The sequence below is a fragment of the Pimephales promelas genome, chromosome 24, assembly GCF_988280905.1.
Source record: "Pimephales promelas chromosome 24, fPimPro1.hap1.1, whole genome shotgun sequence".
NCBI lineage: Eukaryota > Metazoa > Chordata > Actinopteri > Cypriniformes > Leuciscidae > Pimephales > Pimephales promelas.
In genome coordinates, this window is record NC_142792.1 from 8,922,529 (window position 1) to 8,947,700 (window position 25,172).

The 25,172-nt window shown below is 38.7% G+C and overlaps 1 protein-coding gene across 2 annotated transcripts in view; it reads left to right on the forward strand.

Moving 5' to 3' along the window:
• The window catches only part of pdzrn4 (PDZ domain containing ring finger 4), a 36,312-nt gene extending 16,385 nt beyond the window's left edge, over positions 1 to 19,927 (forward strand). For both annotated transcript variants that reach the window (XM_089127057.1, XM_039668664.2), the window contains exons 2-8: positions 10,307 to 10,554; positions 11,399 to 11,501; positions 14,179 to 14,277; positions 15,635 to 15,697; positions 16,569 to 16,670; positions 17,353 to 17,445; positions 17,535 to 19,927. In XM_089127057.1, coding sequence (XP_088983183.1) covers positions 10,307 to 10,554; positions 11,399 to 11,501; positions 14,179 to 14,277; positions 15,635 to 15,697; positions 16,569 to 16,670; positions 17,353 to 17,445; positions 17,535 to 19,127 — 2,301 coding nt within the window. In that variant the 3' untranslated portion in view covers positions 19,128 to 19,927. The remainder of the gene's footprint in view (positions 1 to 10,306; positions 10,555 to 11,398; positions 11,502 to 14,178; positions 14,278 to 15,634; positions 15,698 to 16,568; positions 16,671 to 17,352; positions 17,446 to 17,534) is intronic.
• The last annotated feature ends 5,245 nt before the right edge of the window (positions 19,928 to 25,172 follow it).

Genomic DNA, 25,172 nt, shown 5'->3' on the forward strand with positions numbered 1-25,172 from the left:
ATTCTTTTGTCTTAAACTTGTTGTTTTATATCCTTAAATTGATCATAGCCTCTCTTTCAATCTTAAGACAATCACAGTCTAATTTCAGCAGAAGCAATAATAAAAGTTCTTTGTCTGGAACCGCAGAGGAGATGACCTGCTTGTCTGCTCTAGACACACTGGTGTGTAATTAGTGCTGGGGTTCAGAGCTGATTGGTTATTATAAGAAGTTATGGAGTTTTGTTTTTACTTCATCATGTAGTCCTCTTTGAGTCGGCCCACTTGCCAAGTCAAAAGGGGCTGATTACACCTCCGTCACACATGGGTGCTACACGAATGAAACACAGGGCATTAAATATACATGGATCACTGTTCACTTGACTTAATAACTAGAACTAGTGTGATGGATTTAGCATTAAAAAAAAAACATTTTCAACACAATTTTATTTTTTTTCCACACTGTACCTTATAATGTTGTTGTTTTTAGTGCCACATTATCAAGCTATTTAGACAATAACAATTGATTTCCTATAGATAAAACCAACCAAAAATGTGTTTCCATGCTTAATATTATATTTCAATCTTAAATTCATCTTAAAATGGGTTTCAAATGGCATTATACATTGACTTTAAATTAGGTTGTTTTGCGTTGATTTGTTCTACATTGATTGGCTCTATGTAGCAGGTTTATAGTGCACTGGAGGATTGTGGATTGATCCATTTGTAATTAACATACAATTAGCAGGTACAAGATGACAATTCTTAATATCCCATCTGGCCGAGGACCCAGGGAGGAAATACTATGTTTGTTGTGCAGCTGCCAGAGTATAGTGGAGAATTACTGTTCAAGAGCTCTTCAGTCAAATTCAGTTAATTTATGGGTTATATGATGTATCTGCAATATTAAAACAATCTGTGAGCACTGCAGCTCAGCCCAGTATCACAGTTACTTGGTAAGGATCAAATAGGCTAATGATGCATCTGTGTGTGGAAGGTTAAAGCACAGAAATAGATCTCAGGGGCATTTTGTTTCTGTACGGCACGTGAAATGAGGGATGATACCCCTCCCCCAACTCACTTTCTGTCTCTTCTTTTGTTCTTTCAAAGGTGAGACATTTTCTGTGAGAAAACAGTGAGCGGAAGGCTGAGGAATTATGAGATACTGAAATTGCAATGTTTATCAGAGTCAACTTCACACTGTTACCGGTTATATGGAGAATGGAGAGAGACCTTGTGTCATTGCAGACATGCTGTCTTACATCTTGCAGTAGCATACAGTATTGGATACATTTCACCTTTCATCAGTCACACACACACACACACACACACATAAAGGGAGGTCACTGCTCCTGTCTGTTCCTCTTGGCTGGCCCCGGCCCCCTGTGTGAGTAACAGTCTGTCAGTGTGAGACACAAACTGGTCTGGTCATTTCCTCCGAGTCTGACACAAGCACACCATGACATCCTTTATTCAACGACAATGATAAGCTGATATCAGGCAAACATTCCTTATGAGTGCAAGTGTTGAACTTGTAGTCAGGGGTTTCTTTAACTACAAACTTGTATGTCTGAGAGGTTGAGATTTCACCTGTAAAACTTGAAATTTACAATGAGATTTCATTTGTTGACAACCATGAACTAACCACCTACTTCTACAGCATTTACTAATCTAAATTATGGTAATCTCAATGTTTGATTACATTTCCATGTTATCAGAGACGATGCAAAATTTGTGGTGGAAATGACATTGAAGTGGAAATGTTCAAGACCATCAGATAGGCTACATATCCAAACTGACAAATGTGTTGGACTGGTGTAATTGTATAAATCATGTAGATTTAGGACTGGGGTCAGAGGTTGCTCATCCGTACGAATTCATGCGAATCGGGCTCGTAACTCGTAAAATATGTGCGATTTTTGCTAAATTCGTACGAGTGAGGTTGTATGAATTCGTACGAATTAGCCACCTTGTAAAATACGTACGAATTGCTGTGAGATCGGGTATATTAGATCTCATATGTCATAATTGCTTGTCATTTGGGTATTTTTGGTCAATTTTTGGTATTTTTGGTATTTTTGAGTCCAAATTTGCACGTCTTGGACAACCCGGTCTCATCTCAAGACGTCATATAACTGACGTTTTGGGACGTCTTTTGACCATACGTCAATATTCGCCTTTTTAGGGCCCCCTTAAACGTCGGTAGATGAGGTTATGGGATCCTAACTCTACCCCATACCTAAACCTAACCCTAAACCTAACCTCACCTAACTGACGTTAAAGGTAAAGCGTCAGTTGTATGACGGCCCGGGATCGCCATCTACCGACGTTTAAGGGGGCCCTAAAAAGGCGGATATTGACGTATGGTCAAAAGACGTCCCAAGACGTCAGTTATATGACTTTTTGGGATGAGACTGTGTTATCTTGGACAGGTTCTGTATGTTTCTTCAATACTGTGACACTATCAAACTTGAGTTGGGTTTCTAGTGTGCTTGAAAAGTCATTAGCAGCTCTCGGAGGTCTCTTGCGCCGTCCGTTTGCGTATTAAGTATCAAGCGGCCCATCTGTGGGGCAAACCACGGTGTCTCCGCTCAGTAACCAGATCTGCTATCTGTAACATCAGTAGGGTTCAAGTCTGAGAGCAGATCCTTTCTTGGAAATTTGCATTTTTATGTTCTATTGTGTGCTTTCATGCAGCATTGGCCTATTAAAGCATATAGAAGAGATCAGGTCTAGTTGTCACACGGTCTATATACCTATTAAGGATTTTAGGGTAATAAGATTATTTAATTATTAGTGTTTATTCAAGCAAGTATGTTGTATGTATGTATTATATTGTATTATATTATAATTTATTAGAATAAACAGAATATAATTAATATAATATAATAATTGAATAAGTCTACATTGATAAAAAATTAATGGAATCAAATGTGTAACCTTATCCTTGCCTTATCCTAAGAAAAATATTAAGTCTTTTATCTGCTTATTCAAATTCTTCCATATTCTGATTAGCCAATTACGCCTAATTCATACTCCGAGTCATCCGTTGAGCAACTGTGAAAGCAGGAGCTGACTGACTGTCAACAGGCTGAATAGAGCTAAATTGCACTGCAAAACATCTCGGTGTGTTGTGCATTATGTGGCTGTGTGCGTCAGAGACAATCTTCAAGCAAGCTTGCGTGTTTGGATGTCCATTCACACGCATCTGATGTGCTCTTGAAGACTGTTCAGGTGTGAAGGCGTGCATCATTTTTTTTCCCATTCTTCCCTTGAGAGCTAAATCCAACTCCACGCTTGAGAAACAATGCTAATTGGCATGAAGTGCCGGGAAATCTCACGTCTGGTAGCTCATTAAAAGTTTGACATATTTTGATTTAAATATGTCGTTCACACATTAAACTACTCGCACAATGTACCTGGTTTTACTCAGAAGGTACATGTGTTCACATTAAAATATCTGTTTATTAGATTCATCTTTTCATATTCGGCTTCAGATTTGATGGGGAGCAGATGTCGGTTTTGGCCGTGGGGTGGCGGCCGCCATGTGCCACACCTGTAGTGGTGCATTAACTACACACAGAGCGTGAAGACCCGTGCCAACCCACTCGCAACTGCCAGACGCATTCATCAGGCTTTGGATCCACAAACGTGGGATGCAGGACAAAAGATTCACACATAATCATGTGGATGGAGGGACTCTGATTAGTATGTTTTCGTTAAGAGATGGCACGGATGTGTGCACCAACAATTGTTGTGCTTTTACAGGCGAACAGTACAGCGACAGAAGCCTTTCTGTCATATTGATGTGCTAGGCCACACTCAGGTTATTTAGTATATTGACTTAAGAATTCAGAAACTAACTTTATGCATTGTTGAATACTTGCTGTGGTAAAGGCTCTGACCTCCTCTTGAACTCACATACATCAGATTAGAAAGCAGTTACTGTATTCCTCCCTTGATTTAATTTAGAAATATTCCCTGGAACACAGTGCTTGTGTGTGTGTTTATCTATTCAAACGTCTATTGTTTGTGGTGTTCCTGCCTGTAATGATGGCAGATGTAAGGTTAATCTGTGTCTAATGTGTGTAGGAGGAAGTAACAGACAATAAGCCGCTGGCACTGGGCGCACCACATCTATTAAACTCAGTCTAAGAGGGAGACACATGAAGTTCACTGTGGAAGACAAGGCACTATTTAGACGGTTTGTCTCTACTAGAACACTAGTACTACAGTTTTCATTCATTAGTATTCAGATTCAAATTCTAAAGCCGCAGTGTAAAAAATATTGTTGGTTTAACTTAAAAAATGAAGTAACCTGGTTGCCTTGAAAATTTAAGTTCATTGAAATTGAAAAATTGAGTTCATACAATGAAGGAGATTCATTTAATCATCAGACACTCAAAATATTATGTTATCTGAACCACATAAATGATCTAAATTGATTTGACAGAGTATTTTTTAAAAACACAATCCAATCAATATTGATTCAACGTCAAAAATGTAAAAATATGCAATCTACTCCACTAATGCAGCACTGCAATCCTGCAGATATAAAGTTTGCGTTCTTTATATTTAGCTAAAAGGCCACACTTTGGCATAAAAATCGTCTATTGGTCACACATCTTCACAAGATACAAATTTGCAGGTTCACCAAATTTGAACTTTGAAACGCAGCGAAATGCGAAACTTATTCGCTTGAACTGTTCTTGTCTTCTGCATTCGCATGCGTATGAATAGAAGTTAATGGAATGAAAAGTATAGTGTGATCATCCTTGAAGGCAACCACAGAATGCATTGCATTGTGATGAAAATCAAGATTGTTGATGAAGAGGAAGATAGAGGAAGGTCAAAAATACTGAATTTCAATGCAATTTCAAAAACGATTTTTTTTTTGGTTGAGTAATTACAAACGTATTATTTTATCCAGCAAGAAGCTGACATGAAACTCTATTGAAAGCATATTGAGTTGCCTTCCAAATCTGTCACTTATGAGATCCCATCCATGCCTTTGTTAGAATAATACCTATGCAGTGAAGTAGCTCAGGATTTGAAACAGAGCTGGTATCTCTCAAGAGCGGAGTCCTTCATTAAAGTCATTAGTAAGGCATGGTGGGACACTTCTGCCAGCGAAATCAGATAAAATAATGAAGCATACCCACTGAAACCACAAATCACCCTCAGATCTGTCTCTTTTGCTCTCTCTCTCTCAGCCTGCCTGCAGTACCCATAACTCTCCTTGGCTCGCTTGACTGATTTCTCAAACATGTTAAGGCCAAGACACCAGGTTCATTGCCTTTCAGGAACAATCAAAATTTTCAGCATTGGGTCAAGTGAGAGTCAGCATGTACAAAAAAAGGCAAGTTTATCCCTGAACCTTAGGTCACTCTTACTTGTATTGTTGTATTGCATAGCCTTGTGTTATTTTCGTGGTGGTTATGATTAATGTTGGCTTGTTCCACAGAATTTTCGCCCTGACATTTATTGGTGAACCTTGAAGTGAACTCGACTGCACAGCAAAGCCTATAGCTAAATTCAGGACTTGGTCCAGTTTTTTTTCTCTTCTTCTTCTTCTTCTTCTTTTTTTTTTTTTTTGAAGGCTGGTATTTAAAGCTAAAGTGTGTATTTTCTTCAGTGATAAAATACTTTCTCCTATCAAAACATTTGCTGAATTTGGAACCACATACCTTCGTACTATACTCATACTATTTCTGCCATAGACAGATGCTAAAAGAGTATAATAGTATGTTGTTCTGAATTCAGCAATTGCTTAAATCTTTTTCAATATTTGAACCAATGGTATGAGTTTGGGGCAAGACTATCTGTTTTTCTGACCAATGGCAGATCGGGGGAGTGTTTGGGAAACCAATTTCTTGTGGCAAAGAAACCATAATTAAATATATAAGTGACCATGGAAGAGCAACAAGCCCGGACATGTTGCGGCACTTTGGTTTAAGGGCTTGAAATTGGGCAGGCGACATGTGAACAAAGAGACACAACCCTGTCAAAAATCTGTTATCAATCAGAAAACATTTCGGTGACGCTTCCTTTTCCAGTCATTTTACCATGTATATACTATGTACTTATTATAGTAATTACAATTACTGGGTAATAACTAGGTACTTACCCTGAACCTACCCCTAACCCATGTACTTACCTTAAATTAGCCAGTACTTTCTAGGTAAGTGCACTGTAAGTACACATACTGTACTGTAAAAGGAAGCGTTACCAAGATTTCATTTATTCACACTCCTGTTGACAAGTAATGGAAAAACAATTCCCTATATCTAGATTCAGTACACATGATGTAGTCTATGACAGCATGCAGTATGATCATGCTTATGGAGAGTGCTTGCATCAGGTTATTGTATTGATGTACTGGGGCTAAATAAGCATTTTGTTGACACAGTTTGTCATAACACATGTCATCCATGGCTGGGTCCTGCTGAAGGACTCATTAGTTACACATACACACAGCTCTCTGATATATGTGCCTGTTATTTCAAATGCATTATTTATTTTTGTACCTGAAAATAGAGAAGAATGAGATGCATTTATTTAGCTTGGAGGATCAACCCAAGGTTGGAGCTAATGGAGAATTTAATTATGTTGTGAAAGGTTTCCCTGCAGGGTGAACTCTGTCAGCGTTGTGTTGTGTAGTCAAACTCCCACCGCCTGATTCCCACAGAACAAGTCAGTGGCATATTGCTGCCGGAAACCTCTTTGAGGAGTAATTCTTTGTCCCTAAAGAGGAATTTTAATTTAACACAAAAGCACATGCATAAGCAATGGCAGCAGAGATGGTTGAATCTCTATGGTGATACTGTGTAATCACAGATACTGATGTGGGAATACTGTGCATATGTGGTGCATGTTGAAAAATGACAAACTGGGGGAGCGGCTGGCCTTGCAAGTTGCGTCTTATTTATATAATTAGGTTTATAATTAACGGTTACGTTTGTAGTGGTGTTAGGTTGTCATAGCATCACCAAAGGAATCGCAAAAAATAGTTGTTTTCAAACAGGTTTCCCTAAAAGCTTCAGGCATGTTTTTTTAATCAACACTTAAATGTGGGAAAGTTTCATTAAAAAACAAACAGAAGGTGCGCAATAGCGCCCGTATATGACTGTGAAAACATGGATTGCCGGAATATTTTGCCAAGCGTTGTCATAAATGACAAAAAGAAAATAAAAACATTCCATTAATGTACGGGAAAGAGTTAAGGTTTGTCAAATTAATAATTTTCACACCAAGTTCATAATGGTGAATAATGTGGGTATATGGCGTAGCCGTAGAGTCTGATTTTAATAAATTACCCTGAGTTATTATCATGACTGATATGCTTAATTTGCTTGTTTGTTTACAATCAATTTAGTATGCTTGGATTATACTTGTAATGAGACAAAACTCCAAAACAGTAATTTGCACCAAATTTCACTTAAACAGAATGTCTCTGCACTTTTTTTCCTCTCTTTCCCATACTGATCTCTCACTCACTCATGCATTTCATCAGTGTACTAATTGCCTCTCATTAATTTCTTGCCACACTGATTAATCAGTGCAGAGACGACATGGAAAATAGCATATGCAAATAGTTAATAGTCTCTTTTTGAATATCTGAATAGTTAACGACATGGAGAGTTAGTTATCAGCCTCTGAGTAAATCTAAGGAAGAAAATGAATTAGAATAATGACAGACTGTTACAGAATCTATGGTTTCTTTTCCACAGTTACAGCGAGATGATGGCGTTTATAGACTCCTGAAAGAGAGAGTCTGAGCTCTAAAGCAATGTGCTAAATTCGGATATTTGATAGAAATGATACGTTCTCATAATGAGAAAGTCTTCTTTTTCAATTAGACTTCTTTGTGGCATTGTCATTGAGCACCTGCAGTGAATAGATGGTTGACAGGGTGTTTCGCCATGTGCTCAATACGAAGATAAGATGCTTTGGGGGTTGTGAATGGGAGCGTGAGTCCGATATTGTGTTTTTGCTCACAGATAATACCCTGAAGAATCTTTTTTGATTGCTTGACACTTCCTAGGTGGGATTTCACTATGTTATGATCTCATACTTTTATTCCTTTTGGATTCACGGTGTTAAGAAACTCATAGTGTGCATGACTCCCTTACAAATGCGCCATATAAAAGACTACTAGCGTTTTTTCATTGGGCTTTTATTGTTATTTAGATCCTTTGTTACCACTGTCAGTTTTCCAAACATTGTGGGTTGACGTAATGCTGTTTGTGTGTGCATCTGCCTGTAGCTGTTGCATTTTCCACTGGCCAAGAGGTTCTCATCCAATTCTTATCTCACATGCCACATGTGTCAAACACACACACACACACACACACACACACACACACACACACACACACACACACACACACACACACACACACACACATGCAGTCTTATCACTTCTTTGTGCTTATCTCACCTGTGCAAAATCATTCAGTTGGGAGAAAATAAACAAGCCTCTAGATATGTGTCACCTGACGAGAACTGACCCAAATATGACAGCTCTGACAATAAACACACATTTTACCCTCCACCACTGATGTTAGCTGTGATTCTGTCCTCCACTTCAGCATTCAGATGTACTACATGGTCCTCTTGAGGCAGGGCTGGTATTATAAGTCTTAAATCAATATGACGGGTCTGAGGTGACTGTGGTACGTTCCAGCTCCAGACCTTGTTATCAAACCCAGTTGGCACCTGACCTTTTCAGAGTCATGTATTGAGGAGGAATGTGGAGGTGGGTTGGTGAAGCTTTGTTGGTGAGCGACGGCCACATTTCATTGACGTTAATGACCTTTAAATTCATATCGCTGTGGATCAACGTTCCCCAACATGAACTTAGAGTTTCTTCACCTGCTAATCTTTTAGACAAAATATAGAAATCAATTGGCTGTTTCTGCTCTGGTGGCTATTCATCGACTATGCCTGATTTTATACCACTTTCTTTGGAAGTAACAACTGTTATGTGAATAAAAGAAGTAGCCAGCCTTGAATTTTCAGTTAAGTTTTTGCTTAAAGTCCAGTAATTTGAGTGACTTTGTTATGTATCTTAAGAGTTATATCTCAGTTGGTATCTCATTTGGTGTATTACTTTGTCGGTGTAATGTTTTGGTTTCCTTTATTTCTTCACCAGACCTTTTGGTTTGTGCCCAACATTTAACTTTAACCAAACACAAGTATCATTCTCAGAGTTGACGATCACATCTGTTGAGTTTGCACTGTTGGATGGTTCCCTAGGTGCCGCCGGATTAATTGGCCCATCTGGTGAGATCCAACTTGCTCTTCAGTCTTCCCGTAAGAAACAGTGCAGGATGAAAGTGTGATTTGATGAATGCCTGAGAGCAAAGGTTCCTGTCATGTTGTGTTGAATGTTCAGGTCGCTAGACAGCAGTTGTACCTGACAGCCTGAGGTGCCAAATGCTATGCTCTCTCCTAAAACAAAAGAAGAGATGAAAAAGGTCTAAAGGCCACCCTTTGTTGTTGGCACACACGAGCCTTGAGAAATGAGGATAAGGAATCTTGTATAATTAGACTAGTTTCTTGTTCTGCCTCACAGGAACCACATAGCTTAAGGATAACTGCTCAGTCTAAAATAAATCATGTGCACTTGCACTCTCACCGTGGACAATGTGACCTATTTTTTTTTTTAGCTGATGGACCCAAAATAAGTTAACCTGTACATTTAAATCTTATTGCATTGCATTGCAAAATACTAAGGCTTTTTGGGGACCAAATACATGGTTGATATACCTGTCAGTTTTTTTATATATCTTTTATCTGGTTTATCTCTTCTCTTTCTGTTCTAGTTCTGACACACTTTGACTAATTTCTAACTTTTCATTGATTTTTGTTGGGTTCGTGGACCAGTAAAGTAAAAGACTAAGCACAAAAATATTTTTCAGCAGCGGCGTTTTGGGCATTGACGTGTCATTTATATCGCAGACCTACAGCATAAAGGTAAAGGGGTTTGTGTGTTCCCTTGGGTATGATTCTGTCTAAAATAAATGGTTGAAAGGCTGGTATTTTAAGCTTATAACCAGCTCATTTAATTGGTCTGGCAGTGAACCTGCTGATGCGGGTGAGTGAATTCTGATGGGGCGGCTTTGACAGGTGTCAGATGTCACAATGATTACGCAGAGTGTTTGGTCACTTATGAAATCCACATATCAGAGCTACACACACAAGCTCATTGAAGAATCTGGAACGATCTTGAAAAAAACATTAACTATAAAAAAAACAATATAATGATTTTTCAAAAAATTGGATGGAATAGTGAATAAGTCTATTTGTGGTTTTCTCTTCTCTTTAGGTGAATGGACGTGAATTTTCAAAGTCTGGACATGAGGGAACGGTGGAGGCCATGCGAAAGGAACCAATTGTGGTGCAGGTGCTGAGGCGGGGATCCTCCGGCCGGAACCAGAACAGCCTACAGGAAGTGTGTGTGGTGGATGTATGCACTCAGACGGACATCACCTTTGAGCACATTATGGCTCTGGCAAAGATGAGACCCACTACCCCGCCTGTGCCAGACATCTGCCCATTCCTGCTGTCGGACAGGTACAGTATGCTGCCAACACTGATAGTTACATTTAGATTTAAAACTAATCCTCCTATTATATATATATATATATATATATATATATATATATATATATACACACATCATTTATTTATTTCAGTTATTTTTTTTATTAAACTTAGCCATTTTTTATTTACTTAGCCAGATGACTATGCATACTAACATCAGATGTTATTATCAAATATTTCTTCATTACCAGGCAACAGCCATAACCCGCTTCCCCAACCCCCCAACACGAAATAACCCCCACTGCTGTCATAAAAGTCGCGCCAGGGCCTATGTGTAATTATTGTAGTGGCTTCCCTTATCCATTTCCTGTAATGAGTAGTATACAGGGTGATTAAAACCTAATGGAGTGCTAAAATATCAAACATGCTGGCACAGAGGTTTCTCTTGGTGTTTAATGCCCTTTTACAGCTTTTCAACTGTGTGAGTTTGTCCAATAAGACTTGTGTCTGGGGATGATAGGCCACATCTGATTATTTGGCTCCTTATGCATGTGCTTTGCTTTGGGTTTATTTATGCTGCTAATCTGTTTGTCTGGCCACAACTCAGCAAAATCAAAGATTCAGCTCATTTGTGTGTGTGTGTGTATGTGCTTTGCACAGATTGCTTAGGATCTTGGAACAGCATTTGCAATTGTACCCCAGCATGATGTGTTAACAGATTAATGAGTATTGTTTGTAATTACATGCTTGCCCAGACTACAAACAAATTCTGTTATCTTCTTAGAAGTGTAACGGGTCTGTAGTTCTGCAAATATAATTGCAGAAATAAAGCTTAGCCTATAAAGTTCATTTCTCTTGTTCTCTCTTTCTCTAGTTGTCATTCCATTCAGACTATGGAGCATGAATATTATGATTGTCCAGAATATGTGGCCAGCAATCAGGCAGAAGTGGACAGGGCAGTTGAATTCGAGTGTGAGGTAAGTGAAGGGAAAATGTTTTTTTTTTTTTTTAAGTGATACACACCTGGTGTTAACCGTCATCTCGGGTGATCCGATGACAAATGGTCAGCCAAGGCATTTACAAACAAACCCTGATGGCATGATTAAATACATCACATTATACAGTATGCATTAATGCACACACAAAATAGTTTTACATTTTGACAAATACTGATATTCAATATTGCATGCTTTACCTAATTTACAATTATTCATTTTATCAGTAACACTTCACAATAAAGTCTCATTTGTTCGTAACATCCGTTAAGCCATTATAAACTAACAATGAGCAAGATATTCTCAGAGCATTTGTTCATCTTTTTTAGTTAATAAAGCAAATCATGTTCTTGTTAGTTTACTGACAGATACAACTTTTGATCTAAATATGTATTCGTAAATGTTGAGATTAATGCAGTATCTATGTATTGTTCAAGTTAATGTTAACTAATGTAGTTAATGATCTTATGTTAACAAATGAAGCTATATTGTACTGTAACATTTTTTATAAATAAAATATACTGAATTAAAATAGAGTTATATGATCAAATGATGTATTTGATTCAATTAATTATGAAACTTTAAAAAATAAGAGTTTCAAAAAGGCAGATTCCGTCACTGTTAATGAGTTAAAGTAGCATGTTACAGCAGGAAAGCTTTCAAACATGCCTTTTTTTTCTTTTGGCTAATAAACAGGGGGCATTAGACTCACTCCACTGAGGTGTAATTAATTTTATTTTAGTGACATTAATGTTCTTTCCTACTGGGCCTCTTGCTCATTTTGGAAAACAAATGCATGCGTGTTAATGAATCATTAATATTTTTATGATTGTTTGAAGGTACAAAAACAGCTTGTCACCAGATGTTTCCATGAGATTTTGGGATATGTACACGCATGATGATTTTATTTAGGCGAATTAGTGACAATTTCCTTGTTGGAAAATCAAAATTGCACAGTGCAGAGGTTGCTATGTGAAGTATGCATAAGCAGTGATAAATGTCTGGATGAACTCCTTCCAATCAAGATAACTTCTGTCAATCAAATGTTTCATATCAGACTAAGAGGAAACTAACCACTTTATCTTGAATACAGAACATATCCTAGATTAATATGATCTGTAAAATGATCACTATGATTTTTCCAGTTCCATCACTTGCCGCAGTGGGTTAAGGTAGATTGTGTGGATTATTTTGCTCGGCATGTCGGTTGATCCTCTTTGAGGAGCATGGTCTGAACAATAGACTTGCAGAAAATATGAAGTATCGCTGAGCTTATGGAGCAGATCAATGTGAAGCCGTATTAAAGCTTCTGGTGATGAATTGCATCTATTGTGCGGACTGACAGATCAGCTGAAATATGAGAAAGAGTTAGCCTTTTTATATCACACCACAGACGTTGCTGTGAGCATGTTGGTCTCGCATTTTTAGAAATTATTTACCAAATACGAACACTTGACAGTTCAGTGTATATGGTTGTGGAAGAAAATGGAAAACCCTTTATATATGGAGTAGTAAATCTGGTTAATGTGGGTGTTTTTTGTTTTTTTTTCTGATGTATGATGCTAGTGCTCGGTCAGGAGCGTCGACCAATAAATGAGCCGTTTTGCTTGACTGAACTGAGACAGGTGTCAGCGGTATGTTGAGCTGTGGCTAACTGCTCTCCTTTGGCCAGTGAATGTCTCTCGAATACAGCGCTGTCACTTGCACCATGCAGGCTTCAGTCTTGACATATAACCCCCCTCAGCCTGCTTGATTGTATCATATTTCATGGTGGCCTTTTGTAGGACACATTTGTAGCCAAAGGAACTCGTCATTGTTTCATTTTATAGGGTTAGTTCATCCAAAAATGAAAATGATGTCATTAATGACTCACCCTCATGTCATTCCAAGCCCTTGAGACCTCTGTTCATCTTCAGAGCACAGTATTTTAGATTTAGTCCGAGAGCTTTCTGTCTCAAATGTATGTACGATATACTGTCCTTGTCCAGAAAGGAAATACAGACATCATCAAAGTAGTCCATGTGACACCAGTGGGTTAGTTAGAATGTTCTGAAGCATCGGAAACACATTTTGGTCCAAAAATACCAAAAACTACGACTTTATTCGGCATTGTATTCTCTTCCGGTTCTGTTGTAAACGGAAATCTTATGGGCTTGAAATGACGAGGGTGAAACATTGATGACATAATTTAAATTTTTGGGTGAACTAACCCTTTAATGCACAGCCTAACATTTAAGATGACTTTACTACTCTAAAACAATGGTATTCGTGCTGCAGTTTAGAAGCTGGCTTTTATGTTTTAAGAAATAAACTGAGCTGAAGAAAAATTTGTTCTCTCTTCATAAGAAAATATATGCCTGGAAAATCAGCATAAAGGTAATGGTCTGAGCTTTGTACTGTACACATTGGGAGGACCAAATGTCCCTACAAGAATAGTAAAACCTGCTTCACATACATCATGGTCCTAACGAGGGAAATTGATTAATAATCATACTAAATTACGCTTGTTTAAAAATGTGAAAATGCAAAAAGGTTTCTCTGATGGGTAGGTTTAGGGGATAGAAAATACAGTTTATACTGTATCAAAATGTATTTGGAGAGTCCACTCCTTACAAAGATAACGAAACCTAATGCGTTTATGTGTGTGTGTTTGTTACAGGAGGTTGAACTCTGTCGAATGAACAGCCAGGAAAAACTGGGCCTGACTCTCTGTTATCGTACTGATGATGAAGAAGATACAGCTATTTTTGTTGGTCAGGTGAGTATTTTATTGTATTTTAATTTATTTTATTTTAGTTTATTGATGGAAAAAAAAATTTTTTAATTTACGCATGTTTCCAAAATGATTAGTGTCTGGGTTGTAAAACTGGACAAAGATGGACAATAATAGGTAATCTCGTTGAAGTTTAACATTTTCTGAAGGTTAATCATCTTTCACAGATCAAGTGTTGAAAAGTTAAAAAAAAAAATGGCTTAGTTTCAGACTTTTATGCAGCAGTTCAATTTAACAGACAAAGATCTACTGAAAGTGAACCGAATAATGCTTTTAGAACAAATGTTATTATGTTAATTTGGTGATCTGTGTTGAAGTCACCTGTAAGATGTGGCACTTAGCTTCAAATTTGATAAAGGCAATCAAATTAATCGGACCAAACCCTTTTTTAACAACAATTTAAATTTTGTGAAAAGCAATTAAAAGATAAAAGCTGAGTTTGATCCATTCTCATTGTTCCACATCACTGTATTCCTTCACTGAAATTAAAAGTGTTTAATATGGAAAATATTCCTGTTTTCCAAAGTTCAAATCGCAGATGAAAGTCTACCAGTCAAGCATGAAGAGATCAAGTCAAGTTTGGAAAATTACTGCATACAGACAGTTCTTTTTTTCAGTGTTTTAATTACTGATTTTAATTAGTAAGAAATCACATGTCTCCTGTGGAGTGTAAAATGGCACTTTTTTCACTCTCACCACCTTGACACCTAAAGGAAAACAAAGGCTGAAAACCGGGACTGCATTTCAACAGCGAGAATTCCACTAGTTGTACAGATATTGCCTGTTCTTACACCATTTCTCGCTCAGAGATATGTAAATGTGGAGCCCCTGACATCAAACAGGAGGGAACTGCTTCTCGTTTTCGTATCATCTCCAGAAAATGTATTATAAACAACCTAGAGAAATATTCTATAAATACATGTCTGTGGAAGTAAGTTATGCTAATATTAGTCATTAAAAATGCATTTATGCATATAATGTACAGCAATGATGTTTTCAGCCTCCTTCTTATGTACATTCTTATAATGCATTAAAAATAGGGTTGTTTTAATCAGTATCCTTGTAAAAAATATATAAATATGTAGGGAAAAAGAAAAATATTCCCACATCCCATTATATATTCTGTGCAATATTCACTTCCAATCCTTATGTTATATGGGGGCATTATGTTGCAACAGTCTGAAAGGAATAGATTTTTTTTTCTCATTATAGTACAGATATGCAAATTAATCTGTTACAATAATGAATTCTTTTTGTGACAAGTCATGAAATTATTGCTGGTGTGTTGAGATGAATTATAACAATTTGCATATTGATGCCATGTGTTTTGTACTGTTGATAGGTTGAACTCAACAGCATAGCTGCAAGGGATGGACGCATCAGAGAGGGAGACAGAATTTTACAGGTGCGATACATTTAATCTTGTTACACACGCTCATTCATGCTTACAACCATCCTATAGATCCAGATGATGTTTTTGGTAATTTATTTAGTAGATACAACTGGTCTAAAAAGCTAAACACTTTGAATTTTTCTTTACTTACTTAAAACATAACATTATATAATATATATAATTTATAATGGATTTTCACTTGTGCTCTGAGACTTCTCTGTAGATATGTGTGTATGTGTCTGCACAAGTCTTGAACAAACAAAGTCACCCACTTAATAAACTGGATCATCATGATAAATTGCTCTCAAATAGCCGTTTTAACTGGATCTGCTTTTGCAGAATGTATAGACCAAGCCGGTATGACATTCAGCAGAGACAGTGGGGTTAAAGGTTTGAAAAATTTCTGAGCAAAAGAAGATAAAGAAAGAACAAGATACAAAGGACGCAAGGCACATCTGCGGATGTAACATTGAGGGAGATGAATACAGTGGTTCAGTGCACGTCTGTCTCACTCTCTCCACCCCTATTATCTTCTTTTGACAGTGCCATTACTCTATAGAAGAAAAGATGAACGGCACCTGTCAGAGGCTGCTTAATTGTGTGTCTGGGCGTGTACCACCACAACGCTTTTTATAAATGCTTGTGGCTCTTGCAGCCCAGTCGACAGTCTTAGTAATCGATTCAAAGTCTCTCCTCCAGTAAATGCATAATTGACTGAAGGTTGTTATCTCATGAGGAGGGTCTAGTTTTGGTGTGTATGAAGAAATGCAATTTTGCTCCACTTCTGTCACTGATGAAGTGTGCTTCCGGTGTGAAAATCCTGACACTCTGTCATTATCTTTGTGTGTATGTAATTGTCTCTCTGTGTCCATGTTTCTTCCAGATAAATGGTCATGACGTACAGAACAGGGAAGAGGCTGTTGCTCTCCTTTCAAATGAAAATTCCAGATCCATAGTGTTACTTGTCACCAGACCTGAAGGACAGGTGAGACTAGTGGACATAGTTGCTAATCTTAACCCACATTAAAACCACAGTTTTATTTGTGTGTCTTTATTTATTTATTTATTTTGAGCCAATCGCCCGAGCCATAAATGCCATGTTCTCTAAATCCATGGTAAATTATTATATCATTAAATGTTGATTGGCTGATGGTTAAACCCTTCAGTAGTGACTAAAGTATACTCAGTTGTGATGTCAAAGGCAGAAAACATAAATAGTCAGAAGTAACCAAAGTATATGATATTTGTTTTCCACCAGATCACACACCTATTTTTGAATTCCTGTAAAAGGATAAAGATGTGTTTTGCAGCCAAATAGTGTACCATAGCATTACACAGTGCATTCTCATCCTTTTGCCTAAATTCATCGCACATGGCAACCTTTAGCGTCAATATAACACGCACAGAGCTTTGTTCGGTCATGGTGGGATTAGTTCTGGGGTAGGTTTAGGGTTACACCACTAGGAGGCGCCTTCTGGCCCATTTATATCTGCGACTCATATTGACGCTAAAGGCTGCCATGTGCGTTGGATGTAGACGAATTGTCAAAAGTGTCAGTATATGACGCCTTGGGATGAGAACGGGCTGGATTACACTAACTGAGTCATGGTAACCAGCCAAATGGTTAATCCAGAACTGGTTAACCCTGTTGGGCTTGTCTCTCTTAGATGGATGGAAGCTGGCTTGATGAGGACCATCATGATTTTCTAGAGGAGCTGAAGATGGAGATTTTAGAAGAACAGAAAAAGGACGGAAAGTGGGTAAGTGTGACCATACTTGCCAAAAGTTCCTTTGCAAGTCTTTATGTTCTGACAGGCATTAAAGGGTTGTATCTGTTCGTGTTTTGCAGTCAAAAAGACGTGAGGAAGCCTCCGCAAGTACAGACACAGCGACATGTTCCTCTTCCATTCTGGAGAAGGACAGTGGTGTGAAATGCAGCTTTGAGGAGAGTTCTGAATATGAATTTCTCTCTCATCCCCAAACACAGACTCAAAAACAACTTCGAGACAGGTGGGAAGCGGGCTCACATATGGTTCCTATGGACACCGTTAGCTTAGCCAGGCAGGAGAAGGGTCAGGAGGGCAGGCTGAGCGAGAATGGGGTGGAATGTGACCATTTCCAGCAACTCTTGGAGCTAAAGTGCCAGATCAGTAATGGTGGAGAATGCGGGTTGGTCTACAGGCGAAGTAGTACCATCGAGTGCAGCCTGACAGAACAGAGTGGAGTGACACGGGAGCTGCACATGCTCAACGAAGAGCTGCGCAGCATTGAACTTGAGTGCCAGAGTATCATGCAAGCCCACCAGTTGCGCCGAAGCAAGCATGACTCGCCCCGAACAGATAAGGAAAGTCGACTGCGCCGTGGCAAGCTTGCAGACATTAACGAGTATCCCGAGAGACTCCAAAGTGAGAAGCTCAGAGATAAAGACAGCTCTAGTGCCTACAATACAGCCGAAAGTTCCCGCTCAACTCCACTGGGAACAGAAGGATCACCCGACCACTCGCTACAGCGTCGAGTCCACCTGACCAATCAGAGGAACTTGCGGAGTACCCAACACCTGCAGAGTCCCTACAACAGTCCCATCTTGTCTTTACCCAGGCAAAGTAGCCCGTCTTACAGTCGTGGCCATACATACACCAGCTCCACACCACCCTTACAGACCCCCATCACCAGTCCCGGTTCACAAGGACCCAGCCAGGCCTTCTCCAGCAGCTTGGAACAAAGCCCCAGTAACCCCTCGGAGTCAGACCCAGCGCTTCCTGCTGATGACGAGCGCTGCGAGAAAGAAAGAAACCGTAATAGGGTTGCAAGCGCTAGGCACTACCATTCTCCCTATCACAGCAACCCCACAACAACCCAGCCTCCCAGCACACGCCATTACCAGAGTTACCTACAGCTCCTACAACAACATTCCTCTTCCTCTCTGGAATACTCCCAGAGCCAGCTTAGCCTCCTCAGCCTCCGTGGACGGCCTGGACCCTCACAACCTGGCCGGATCGAATGGAAGGTTAAAGTGCGAGCAGACGGAACGAGGTATGTGGCACGTCGGCCCACGCGAGACCGTATCCTGCGCGAACGAGCCTTACGGATCCGGGAGGAGCGGAGCGGTGGGATGACTACTGATGACGACGCAGTCAGCGAGCTTAAGATGGGGCGGTACTGGAGTAAGGAAGAACGCAAGCAGCAGTTAGCACGTGCGAGAGAACAGCGACGCAGGAGGGAATTCATGCAGAGGAGCCGGCTTGAGTGCCTCAGGGAGACCATGGGGACGGCAAGTGGGGAGGTCAGCATCCTGGAGCTCAGCCATAAGAAGATGCTGAAGAAACGAAACAAGAAGATCCTTGACAATTGGATGACCATTCAAGAGCTCATGAGCCATGGAGCACGAGCACCCGAGGGCACCAAAGTTCACAACGCCTTCCTTTCAGTCACCACAGTTTAGTGAAGAGACCCTATGTACTTGCCTCATTCCAAGTAGCCATTTTATAAAGGTGAAGATGCTGATATTTTTCATGTTTTGTGAAAACTCATTTCAACTGAACTCAAGACTTCAAGAAATGTGAATGTTCAAAAACTCTTTTGATACACTGACATGTTGACACTACCGTTACAGACCTCGCTGTGTTTTCATACTAGAATGTATAAAATGGTTTTAATAGGATTTTACACACTACATCGTCATTTAATGTAGTGTTTTCATGCATTTGTATTTTATAAATGGCAAGTTTTCATGCGATATAAAATACAGTACTTGAATTTCGGCTTTTGCTGCCATTACATCTTTTAAATCTGAAATGTAAATATCTATAACTGTTCTGAACAAGATCTTCGTGGGTAAAGGTCTTCTTTGCCGCTTAATGGGTTTACAAGAGTTGTTTGACATACCACACGATGCTACCATTTTAATGGTATTGTATACAATACGTACAATTTTTGTACTGCTCTGTATGAACATTATTTATATTTTTGAGTCTAATACGTTATTTTATTCCATCTTATAATGCCAAATGACCCAGTCTGTATCTCAGTCAAGCGCTAAACATGGAGTTTCTACCACTCTCATTGTGCCTTGTATGGAGGCTCACTTTTCTACCAGTTTGTGAAGAGACACCCTCAGTAATCTTGCTGTCATGTTTTTAGTCTTTTTTTGATGTGTAAGACATCTTTGTAGCCAGGTCTACGTGTTCTAGGTGTGCTACATGGGGTGACAAACGATAATAAATTATTGTTATATAAGTTAAACATTTTTGTTATCCTTTCTTGTCAAATAATGGTTTCCAGATTTTCTATTTTTGTTCCGCATACAAATTTGTATCTTTCGGCTTTGATTACTTTTTCTTGATTGACGGATTGACCTAATTAAGCTCAAGATCAAGAACCGCATTTCTGAGATAAACTGTGATTATATCATTTGAGTCAGACAAAATTGGCATTTGTCCGGTTCACATCTCTCCCAAATACCACCCCTGTCATTGTTAAACTGACATCCTCTCAGACAGTAGCATTAAAATCAGATCTGTTTGATTTTAAATATTAAATATGAATATAAAATAGAATTTTAGAATTTTCAGAATTTTTTTTAACAAAAACAAAGATTTAATAAGATATTATGAAATTTACTTATACATAATTAGCAAATTTTTCAGTCTTATTTTTGGCATAAACCTCACAAAACGATGTTACATTTATGTTTAATTGACTTTATTTTCCAGTTGTGGCAAATATACTCTCTGAAAACAAGTCCTGTGCAATTTAGCTCCTCAAGGATATTGTTTTAAGGATATTTAGACAAGACAAATGACTCATTTTGTTGTATGACAACAAACGCTCTAAAAATTAATACATTAAGGATCAATTGATATTAAGTTGGTAATATGTGTAGATTATTTTTACGGAGACTGTTTTGAATGGATGAAAGCTGTCTGAGGCTGTCATAGGATGGTTTGTGTGTGAGGGAGGTTAGAGGCTTTTTGAAGTCTAATGTTTTTCATCTTTGGTATGAATGTGTGCTGCATGTAAATACCTGTCTGTCTCTGTTTCAAAGTGATAACACAACCGTAAATTTAATGAACGGGTGCCAAAAATCTAAGCTGCATTGAGTCACTAGAACTGATAACATTGAGTCTCCTAAAAAATTACAATATTAATTGTAAAAATGTCTCCACAACCACCTGTGTGATGCAGTTCTTTTGTGTTACTCGGGTGGCAACACAATTCATGACACAGGAGCTCTTGAATATTTCAGCATGTAGAGGTGTGTGGATCCATCTTCTCATCTTGAATCATCTCCATTTGTAGTTGTCTAATCATTAAATTCCCTTCCCATCTTGATGTTTTCAAACTTCCACCTATAAGCTGATCTGTCACTTTTATGACGTTTTCCTAATTACCAGCAACAGAAATTGCTCTCATCTTGCGTTATGGCCCTGTCGTGGAAAGATATTCTCTCAGACTGAATATGGTGAAAGAATGCTGTATTATGTATGTGTGCCAGACGTTTACCTCGTTATGGTTCTCTTTCACATTTATTTATTCATAAATGCTCATTATGTCCGACTGAGGCGAGACTTGTGAAACGGGAGAAGGGATATCAAAGCAAGTCCTTTTTTTCCTCCTCTCTCTCTCTCTCTCTCTCTCTCTACTTTACTACAAGAAATAATGGAGAGTACTGCTGTCAGTTTCTGTGATGTTCACACTTCACCTAGCAGAAGAGCTATTCTATACTTTAATAGTGCACCAAAAGCTGAAAAATTCTGTCATCATTTATACTTGCATACCCGTCGGGGGAACAGGGGTGTATATGCGGACAACAGAGAATGTTGGCAAATATTAAATAATGAACTGAATGACTAAGTGACTGACCAATCAGAATCAAGTATTTAAGGGATCCATATAATAAATATTTTTATGTAGATATTGTTTGAAAAAAGTGTTAAAAAGTGTAAAAAAAACAAAATGGCATACAGTTTGGGAACAATTTGAGTGTGCATGTTTCAGAACATGAATTGTTGAGTCTAGACAGACCGAATACACAGTGTAGGCCTACCTAACTTCTCTCCTGATACTGTCTGATTTTCTGGTGTGTATAGTGTCACTTTCCTCTTAGCTTTTTGGTGTATTTGAGCTGAACTCAGCAGTATTTGATAGTTTTTTCACCCCTCTGCAACCTCCTTTTGCATGCTTTTTGAAGCTCCAGCTCTCAGAGCTCTCTAAGCCCGTTGGGAAAGCAGAGACATGAGAGAGCATGACAGAAATAATGGGCTGAATCCAAAAAAACGAGGGCAGATGAACAGACAAAAGAACAGAGAGTTGACTGGGTAGGAGGAGAATTAGTGTGTCTTTTCTATATGGCCATCTGACTTTGGTTATGACACAAAGGCTATAAAAATGCACATTTTTCGGCATTTCTTAACAAGCTGCCAAACACAGAAAACCGAGTAAGAGTTTGTTAGAAATAAGAGGTGAAAAGCTGATTTTAGGTCAAACAGACAACTAAAATAATACTACAATGTTACTACAATAATGTTTCATGATTCAATCTGGACAACAACTGTTTTCTTGTGCATCTCACTGTGAGTCTTCTGTTCTGAAACAGACAAAAACATTGTCTGGCATAACTGAAGGCTTACACTGTGAGACATCAGTGCCCATGTTGAGATTCATTGAACAACGGTTGTTAATCCCACAGTAAGCATCTGTTTGTGCATGGAGATGGAGTCAACCTGAAACTAAGGCAGTGCTCTTCCTGAACACGACAGCGACTCTAATCCTCCATGTGGCATTATGGATTCACGTTTCACATTCAGGAAAACACTGAGAACAAAAGGAATAATTTTCTGCAGGCAAGAAGATATTATTTGTACAGACAGAAGACGAGGACAGTTGTAGATCTTGGGAGGTTTGGTGACTTCATGTCACACTTAAAGGGTCCTAAAACGTAGGCAGCTGAAAAATGACCTGAAGCTATTCGTTGGGGATTTTAGCAACATGAAGGAGAGTGACTGCATGTCCAGTGACACAGAGGAAAGTTTAATTTTATGCCAGTTGCAATGCAGCAGCATTCAATATGACTTTGCATGTAGTGCAAGGCCCATTGAAAATCCATTCAGCCTCCACGCTCAGATCTCAGCAGGTGCAATCAACCCCCTCTCAGCCCCTCAGCTCTCATTGGTTTGTTAAGGTGAGGATTTTAGCACAGCAAGTTTTGGCAGTCAAAAACGTGAGCACACAGGAGGACCAGCACAGTAATAATTAGCTGAGCTGACAACATGCCAGCATCTCTCTCTCTCTCACACACACACACAAACACTTATCAGTCTCATTTTGTCTTCTTTTTATTCTCTTACCTCGTATTCTTACCTCGATTTTGTTGCATTTCATATGCCATTTCAAGCTGGTACTCTGGAGTAGTAACACACTGATATTGATGCGTTAACCAATGTGATTTTGGTATTCTGGATCAATGCCGCTGCATCATTATTGTTCTTTTGTTGAGAACGGGTCGTGTTTTGCAGAAATGTAGCAGTTGGATGGACGTTGGTTCAGAAAGGAAACAGTAATGTTTTATGACAAAAGATCATTTCTCCCTTCCTTTACTGAAGATGCTCAGCTTTCTTCTCTTAAAACGCTGCTCAGTTTAGCTGTATTGATCCAGCTCAGGTGAGAGGTTTTCTTGGCACGCCTCATAGATCCTCTCATTGTTGTCTGACTCTATTGTAGCTCGCCAGGACTTAAAAATACTCTTCAAAGATTTGCTCAAAACCCCAGAGAGAGCGGATGGCAACACAGAGAACATGTTTCTTTCTTTTGCTTATCCTACAAACACAGACATTATTTGTTTTCAATTTAATGAAATGAGCCTTAATGGACTTTTCGGGTCTTTTTATGAACTCAAATGTGATAAAAACACACAACCAGGTATTTCGTTACTGCAGATGAATGCATGTCCTGTGGTAGGACATGCTGTACTCCATATAAACACCATTTTGACAGCTGACTTGTTGCCTTGCAATGACTTTAAAGGCGTTTGGATGCAAAAGACTTCGGATATACGTGAAAATAACGTTAAGGACTAAGCAAATATTTAATGACAACAGTGGTAATATCTCGCTTGAAATTAAATCAAAAGTGGGAAAACGTTGATATAATTACATACAAACTGACCACCAACCGCAATTTTCAGATGCCATCTTTATGTTTTAGCTCAACTGTCATAGAATGGAAAGCACTTGTGGGATATGAAAGGCAGCGGATGATACATCTATGCTACCTTCAAAAAATCGATCATATGAAGAGACCTCAAGAGACAGGAAGGACTAACATTGGATTCAGACATGCCGTAACACCTTCCTACCTTGGAATGCATCCTCGGAAGGCAGCATTTTGAAGCTTTCGGACGCAGCCATTAAAAAAAAAAAGTATGTGAAAATGTACTTTCTTTTATTTAAATTTAAACATAAAATTTTGATATTGATTTAAAAAATAGGGCTGATTTATTCTAGTTTTTACTTTTAAAATGATTGCACTCTCTATTGCGGTGCACATTGTTGTGCAGCTTCGCTCCCCAATATTCTGAGTGCTGGATCTAATAAGCATGAAATGGCATGTGCCAATCAGCCATATGGTGTTTCCTTTCTTCAAAGTGTTTTTGGTGCAGTAAGTGAGACTCATTTTATAAACATAAAATGCCTGGTCTTCCACTTTTTTTCTCTCTCTGTGAAAAACTTTATGGAGGTGTGAGGTCTGACTGCCCACTCCTGTTCCGACTGAGGAGCGCAGATGGCGCCCCTCACATAGAAATCCTTTTGAAATCCCTTTGAAGCCATGAAAAAAATGAAGAGCGAATGAAAATAAATTAAGAGATCCACTCAAGAAGATTGAACTGGCTGATTCAGACTTTACAGGAAACAGAAGTGTGGTAGCCAGACTTTTATTGCTGAATGGAGACTGATGTTTGATATTTCACATTGTGGCAGGTTATTGACTTATTTTATCTCATTGTTTGATATGCAATCAACATTTTAGCAGAGCACCGAAAATATTAACCCTTATAGTTGCTTCTGAACTAGAAGGAATTTAATTGAAATATGGCACTTTTTTCCTACAATAAATGCAATGTTAAATCACTCCAAAAGTGCACAAACTGCAGGATGCATAATGCACGAGTCAGACATGCACGTCTATGATCAATAAAAGATTCATTTGAGAAAAGGATGTGAGTGTATAAGTAAACGCCCAGCCGCTCTATGTGCCGACTAATCAGATTACCTGACAGAAAGATGAACAGTCCTACATAGAGATATTGATTCGGCTAATTAAACTCAATGAAAGTTCTGTTTGTGATTGGATTCATAACCAAAAGAGAGTCGATGCAAGCAGGCCTGCAAATGAGACTTGTTGCATTGGATCCAATGTATTGAACATACTTTGGCGCCACATTACTTCGGCTCCAGACTGTTGTGCTAAGTGGAGTGTTCTTGAGTAACTT